The 8134-nt window shown below is 27.8% G+C and overlaps 1 protein-coding gene across 4 annotated transcripts in view; it reads left to right on the top strand.

The window, feature by feature from the left end:
* LOC129913288 (endothelin-converting enzyme 2) overlaps window positions 1-7832 on the top strand; it is a 78391-nt gene extending 70559 nt beyond the window's left edge. For 2 of the 4 annotated variants that reach the window (XM_055991875.1, XM_055991874.1), the window contains exons 5-10: window positions 1568-1651; window positions 1714-1989; window positions 2055-2311; window positions 2372-2427; window positions 6918-7302; window positions 7368-7830. In XM_055991875.1, the coding sequence (XP_055847850.1) occupies window positions 1568-1651; window positions 1714-1989; window positions 2055-2311; window positions 2372-2427; window positions 6918-7302; window positions 7368-7467 (1158 nt within the window). In that variant the 3' untranslated portion in view covers window positions 7468-7830. Of the gene's footprint in view, window positions 1-1567; window positions 1652-1713; window positions 1990-2054; window positions 2312-2371; window positions 2428-6917; window positions 7303-7367 lie in introns of all 4 variants that reach the window. The other 2 variants (XM_055991872.1, XM_055991873.1) reach the window with 2 other exon arrangements.
* The last annotated feature ends 302 nt before the right edge of the window (window positions 7833-8134 follow it).

The raw sequence follows: 8134 nt of genomic DNA on the forward strand, positions 1-8134 counted from the left end.
CGTATAATTTCTCTCAGGGCCCGTCAACCGTCGGGGGCCCCGGATCACTGCCCCGTCTGTCCCATTGGTGGGTACGCCCCTGCACTGAACCAAATCCTTACGTAAATAGGTACAACGAAAAAATTCGTTGAGCCAACGAAAATTTAATTAATTTTCAGCCGATGGAAAATTTAATTGGCTCAACGAAATGGTTTTCATACGTTAATGAAGAACTTCATCAATCAACGAAAACTGTAGTATTTTAATGAAATTTTTCATAAAAATTTTTGATCGAGAGTTAATGAATTTTTACATCACTTTACGAAATTTTTCATCGATTAACGTAAAATTTAATTAACCACGGTGATATTTTTCGTTAGTCAATGTATTTTTTGATTAATTTATGAAAGAACTTTCGTTAGCTAACGAATTTTTTCGTAAATTTTATGAATATTTTAATTAAATTACGAAAAAATATTCGTTAGCTAACGAAATTTTTCGTTGTATTAATTTTTTTTTTTTTAGTAGATTAAAGTATTTATTTATTGGACTTGTTAAATTATTAATTTACAGTCCAAACCAAAAATTGGCGTTTCGACAAGGTTGAGCTCACTTAAGTCAACTGATGAGTCCGACTTATCGTGAGACACCTTGTCAATACGCAAATATTTTTTATATTCAGCTCAACTTACATAGATTTTTAAACAAAAACCTAATGTGAACTATATAAAGCAAGATTAAATTTTTAATCATTAAAATAGAAATGCCCCCAAGTTTACGTTTTTTTTTTTGTAAGGCCACGATTTTTTTCGTTAACTGATGTATTTTTTCATAAGCCAATGTAATATATTATTAGTATATGAAGAATTTTCATAAGCTTATAAAGATTTTCGTAAGTTAATGTTGAATTTTATAAGTTAATGAATTTTTTCATTACCTACTTAATTAAAACTTTGATAAAGTAAACAAAAAATTCTTATTTTTATTCTTTAAAATGAGTATATGAAATTTTTCGTTAATTGATGAATCTTTTCATTGAATTGGATTTTTCGGCACTAAAAAGGGATGAAGGTTTTCATATTACGAAAAATTACATATTTTCGTTGAGCCAACGAAAGTTTCGTTGGGCCAACGAAAATGTAGTGTATGAAACGATTTTCGTAATTTTACGAAATTTATTATTTTCAGTGTGGTAAAACGTCTTTAAAGGAATCGGTTTTGTTCAATTTTTTTGGACGACATAACATTATACATATCAGCATAAACTTGGAGAAATTAACTTTGGCTTGAAAATTTCTCAATGCTGGCCTTAAACTATTAAACTTCTGGGAATAATAAATCAGCTTGATCATACTTCGAGCAAGAAGATTTTATGTTTATTGTGTCTATCTTACAAATTCAGATGTTTTGGGAAATTGGTTAAATTAAGGTTCCATAATTTCATTCTAATGAATAATGCCGGAAGAAAAGTTATGTCTTTTTTCATTCCATTAAGAGCTTTTTAAATTTTGTCATGTGATGACACGTATTTAAATAATTTAGCCAACTGGTTAAATTTAATATGAACATTTTTTTCTATTTCTAACAGATTCGTGTAGAACATTCGAGAAGAGGTTTCTGGAATAGTTCGGTGCTATACAACGTGTCATCACTTCAGGAGAAGTATCCTATTGTAAGTATTCTACTGATACCAAATATAATGCAAGAACGAATAAACAAATTATAATATTTCAGCTAAACTGGACAGCACTTATACCATGCAACTGGACAGGACCGATTGTAGTCCGAAATTCAGATTATCTTAAAGCTGTAGAATTGTTATTAACAAAATATCCCACCAGAGTATCACATAATTCAATTCTATTGATATTTGCCCTCGGTATACTGCCACAAGGATACCCAGATCCAGCTGTTTGCACGAGAGCTACAATGTGGGCATTGCCAGAAATTACTTCAGCACTATTTATAGCTCAGCACTCATCTGAAGACTTAAGGGAAGTTATAAAAAGGGTAATTAATAGACTTTTTGCTAATTAATTGTAGTTTTACTAACAAAACTTAAAAAAAAATTACAGACAGAGGTTGTTTTTAGATCGCTCAAGGCTCATTTAAAAAGAGCGCCGTCTCTTAAAGGGGCGGCTTTAGTCAAACTGTCTGCACTTAAAATTCAAACAAATCCATGGGAAGGTTTTACAAATTTTACAGCAATGATAAAACAACTGGAATCTATTGAAATTACTTCAGATAATTGGTTTGAGAATATCCTAAAGATTTATAAGCGTAACAAAATTATTCCAGACTCTGTAACCTTGGATGTGGATTCACATGATGCGTTAGTAATTATAAATTAATTTATTAGACAATTTTTTAAATGAAAAAGTTTTACTTGCAGATGGGCATATCCTATTGTTTCCAAAATCTTTTATGATACCCTGAGTCATTCAATTGGTGCGTATAATAAGTTTTCTTTGATTTTTATTTACTCGATCAAGCTTTTAAGAATAAGAATAAGAGACGTTTTTACATGGCAGTTTATATACATATGTAAATTTTAATGATGATCTACTCATTTTTCTTGTTATTTGTTTCACAGTATTCAATTTATAGACACTGAATTTAATAAAAAGTAAATTGAGTTCACTCATAGATGCAAACAGGTTTTGATTTTATTTCTATTAGACTCAGCACCAAGTTCGGATTTTACTTCGATCGAAGTAGACTTACTTCGGTTTTGGGAAAAAAATGAAATCTACTTCCCTATATAGACCAGTGCCGAAGCCTTCAAAAACATTAAAAAGTAAGAAAAAATCATAGTAGAATGAACCAATAGGAAAAGGAGGTGAATATGATAAAAATGATAGGAAAAATAAATTACGGGCTAGCCGAGTTCGGGAAGTGGGTGGGTTGAGTTTTTAATGGTAAATAATGGTATATCTCGATTTCTGGCAAAACTACAAGTCCTATGGAAAAAAGTTTTTTGGCAAAGTTGTAGGTAATAAAAAGATCTACAGCTTATGTATTAACAATTTTTTCACATAACCTCAAAATTTAGGTGAAAAATTCAAAAAACCGTTTTGGTTTTTTATTTTTATCTTTTTCAAAAAATTGTTTGTTTAACGAAATTTGTAGAAAACGTTCCTTATTGTGTCTCAAATTAACAGTAATTTATTTGATTTAAAATATTTTTGTTTCACCTTATTTTGACTTAATATAAAAAAAAACGCACTAATTTTCAATCGAAAATTCACGTGTCAAAATATCAGCTTTTTTAAAAAAAGCTGTGGGTGTTTTGTTCGTTTCTTTCTGATGTTGTAAACAAAAATTTTCATTAGTATACCATAGTACATGTTATCGGAAAATGTAATAAATGAAAAAAGCTTAAATTCGAAAAAAAATTTGTATCGTTATTTACAATTTTGACCTTTTTATTAAAATTTACACTTGAATTACTCAAAAACCGTAATATTTATTAATGTAACATAAAATCTTATGGTTTTATTATCTACAACTTTGCCATACAACTTTTTTCTATAGGACTTGTAGTTTTGCCGGAAATCGAGATATACCATTATTTACCATTAAAAACTCAACCCACCCACTTCCCGAACTCGGCTAGCCCGTAATTTATTTTTCCTATCATTTTTATCATATTCACCTCCTTTTCCAATGGGTTTCATTCTACTATGATTTTTTTTGGTTTCAAAAATTATCGACCCTGGGCTAATACTACTTCTCTTTTTTAGGATCTATTCTATTTTTTTTATTGAAAAATATTTTTTAAACAATACATTTAGAGCAGAGAATCAGAGAAGTTGATTTAGCTTCAATTTTGAATATGGTCGAGGCATTTACATAATTATAAACCTGCACTGAAATCTCAAAAGATGAATGGAGGTCATTTCGAATCCAAGATATAAATTAAATGTATCAAAGTGATTTTAACTGATTTTGAAGAATTATTGTTCAAAAATTTGTTAGATTACGCTGAATCTAACCGAAGATTTAGAGTTTTTTTTTTGGAAATGAACTAAATAAAAAACAAATTTAGAAAAATAATTGTTTAGAAAAGTTAATGTTTTTAAAGTTTTATTTAGAAATCTACTTCCGAAATTTTGGATCTACCTATTTCACTTTATTTCTAAAGTTGATTCGATATTTTGAAACTGAAGTTCGAACCCTGCTCAGCACACAATTTATTGACATTAAAATGACATTTCAAATAGCGGCCAGTAAAAAGTTGGCAGAAACAGACAAACATTCAATTTAAAAATTGGATTTCTTACAAATTAATTCTAGCAATTTGTTTTTGGAAGCAAGCACCAATTTAATAAGTATGAAAAAGTCGTACAAAATTTTTAAAGGACATGTTTTTGACTTTCTAACGTTGCCAAAGAAAAACGTTTTGTTTTTTGTGTTTTTAGAAAAAAACATTATGTAACATTTCTTATCTTTTCTTTCAATCTTTAAAAAAATAAAATTTTATCAAATTAAAAAGCAGCATATTTTTTAATTTAAAAATTATAAATACAAAAATGTTGATATTGAATTAAATTGTGTGGTTTTAAATTTATATTTTAGGTCTTTTATTTCTCAAAGCACATTTAAAGGACATATTTTAAATATTTTTAAAATATATAGTTTTTTTTTCATTGTTGAAGATTTGATGCAAAATTTTTAAGAAAATCAAATAATCAAAAATAATCAAAAAACATTGATTTTATCAAGAAAGTTCAATGTTTTTTTTTTCAAAATTCTGAGTTTGGGCAACTGTTCTAAAAAAAAAAAACATATTGGCAGCAGCGGTAATTTTTACCATAAATAGCTTAAAGCATTTTTAATAACAGACCTAACGTTTGTAAAAAAAAGATCATTCTTGTGTTACTGCACTAATAAGTTACACTGTGATAGTTTTTAGAACTTTTTTTTTGTAGCAGAGCGGAGAAACATCGATTCTAGTTAAATCAAATGTGCTGAATTCAGTGGTGGCAACCGTTTAAAAAACTTGGCGCTAAGGTTTTCGAGATATTTCGAAGAGTAAATCTTAGGTCAGGACTATTAAAATACTGATAGTTTATAATAATTAAGTTGTGTTAAGCATTTTTGAAGTGAAAACTTCTTTAGTATCGTAGTGATTTGAAACAACATGAAACGAAAAAGCGACACGAAAAATCAATTGATTATAACTTTTTTGTTTTAATAGATAGATAAATGAAATTTATATTGTAGATAGGTAATAAAATAAACTATAACCTCAAGTAGCACAAAAGTCTAAAATACACCAACATTTTTGGAGTATTTTTTGCACTTTCGTGATATGCATTTTGAATATAAAAAATATACCATTTTCTCGTATATAATAAATTCCGCTGGTTAAAAAATTATAGCTATTTCGGTATATAAATAGCGCTAGTGGTATAAAAAATGAACTGGTTTTTGGTGAAAAATTATTCCTTTGAAATTGAAAAATACACAATAAATCTATGGATAAAATACACCATTTAAATTATTCTGATTTATAATTTGAACCAAAGTTTATTTTTTTAACTCAAACATATTGAAATGAAAATGAATTTTTGTTCACTATCACAATAATAAGAAACTAATGATTAAATATGAATTTGAGTGCCTAATTTAAGAACGAAACACATTCTGTCTACTGATTTTAGATACTACCCCGTTTAAAAATCGAGCGCCTCAAAAATTTCAATGAATTAATGATTTTTTTTTCGATTTTAAAAATGAGTTTTTCAAAAATTATAATTTTTTCTGCTGTTTTACATTTTTTTTTTTTTAAGCGTTCTCTTATAATATAATATAAACGAATCGAACTAAGAATGCGGGATAATTAGGTCGATATAAATACTATTATAGTAAAATAATTAGTCGCTATCTTCATTTTTTAAATGGCGGCCATTGAAAAATATGGCGTCCCCCACTTATGCGGTCTGGTGTATTTTATGTCCACAGGGTGTACTTCCTACACCAAAGACAGTGTACAAAATATACCGTTTTGGTTGACTTCAGAATCGATTAATTTTATGCACCATTAATGGTATATTATAAAAACAACTGAGTATCGGTATATTTTTTGCACGGAATCTTAAAAAAATGTTGAAATTTTGTACAAAAAAAACAGTGGTATAATTTTTGTACCATTTAATTTGACAAATACACCATATTTTTTCCATTTTAGCAATTTTACACCAAAATTAATGAATTTACACCAATTTATACACCAGTGTGCTACTTGAGACTGTACAAAATTTCAATTAATTTTATATTCAAAATTCTGAGATAATGGTGAAAAGATGTTCTTTTTCTAAACACGTTATATCTTTTGATCTAGAGCATATAAAAATTTTATTTAACTTTAATACGCATGCTGTTAATATTACCTTTCATTTAATATATCACACATAACGGTAAGAGCTCTACAAGTTACACAATCTTAAATTGAAAGCCTTGAAAAATACCTCAAAACACGTGTGGAGAGTGTAGGAAGTATCGTAATCTCAGTTTGAAATTTCGACATGGTTGGCTTTAAAAAATTCTTACTTTTTTGTAGGCATCGTAGAAATATGATTGAAGCTTCATATAAAAGGTGAAATATTAAGCTTTCAGATGATATAAAATTTATTATAGGTTGTCATTTCCAAAAATGGATTTAATAGAGTAAGAATTGAAAAAAAAAAAAATATATTTTTTTTTTATGAAAACTGATTGGGTTCAAAAAAAAGTGATGAAATAAAATAAAGTAATATTTTTTCGATTTTTTTTTTTGATTTTTTTTTGTAATTCTTTCAAATAATGGAAATACATAGATATTAGAATTTTTGTTATCTGTTAGCATAATTACATTATAAAATTAATATTTACAACTAACAGCATTTTAATTTTGTTTTATAAACTTTTTAAAAACATTTTTCCTTTTCTTCCAGTTGTACCCCTGTCTGTGATTCTGGTTCCATATTTCGATGCGAAACTTCCGCCATATTTGCAATATGCCTCAGTTGGTGTTGCCATAGCTAAAGAAATACTCCGATCAATAACAAAAACATTCGAAGAAAAAGCAATGCGATGTGTTCCAAAATCTGTCAATATATTTTCCAACTACAGCCGGATGGATATTTTGATTCATTCAGGTGGAATGCAAATATCTTATCATTCAATGCTATCCCTAACAGGTCCCATCAAGGGAATGGCAAGGCTTCCAGGCTTAAATCTTACTCCAACACAAATATTCTTCTTAGTATCAGCACAAGAGTTGTGTGCTGAATCTTTGTATGTTGGAATTGATACAGATTCTAGTGAATTCGGAAACATGTAAGTTTTTTTTTATAAGTTATTAATTTTTTCAAAAAATTTTTGACATTTTTTTTTGGTTTCAGATTGGGATGGCTTGTAGCTCAAGGTGGTAGTGCTACTGAAGTCTTCAAATGTCCAAGTGGATCGATGATAAATGCTCAAAAAACGTGTAACGTTCTATAAGATGAACGTTAGTAAATTTAAACTAAAAACTCTCTCAAGACCCGTATAAACATTATACATAACCATAGTCTTCATAATAGTCTGTGCACTTTTTAAAATTTCTTGCTTCCAAGATCTAGACAACACTATAAAGGGTATTTTTCCAAAGTAGAAAACAGTAACTATCGAGACCAAAAACCATTCAATTGTATAGATATGAACAAAATTAAACAAAAAAAGAAATTGTTGAACAAATATATTTTTTCTTAGGCACTGTGACACTGTATACTATGTAAAAAAAAAAAAAAACTATGTAGAGTTCATATAGAAAGTCTCAAAATATATAAAAGCTGTTTAAAAATCTAACCTCTAACTCTCAACTTGTCAATTACTATTAAACAAACAAACAAAAAAAAAAAAAGCAAAATGAAAATATTTTTATTTTGTTATTTATTAAAAAACTATAAAACTTGGTACTGCAAAAAGCTCATAATAAAATTTAAGATTAAAGATTGTTAAATTAAAATGTTAAAGTAAAAGTAGATTAGAATTAAGTTTGAATTAATTTTATAACAAAAAGTTTGTAATGTTTGTTTTAAGCTTATTTTGAATTTTTTGTTTCCGTTGAAAATGGTTAAATTGTACAACCTTGTGCTAAAGTTCTTCATATGGTCTTAATTTTTTTTTT

Source organism: Episyrphus balteatus, chromosome 3, assembly GCF_945859705.1.
Source record: "Episyrphus balteatus chromosome 3, idEpiBalt1.1, whole genome shotgun sequence".
Classification (NCBI taxonomy): domain Eukaryota; kingdom Metazoa; phylum Arthropoda; class Insecta; order Diptera; family Syrphidae; genus Episyrphus; species Episyrphus balteatus.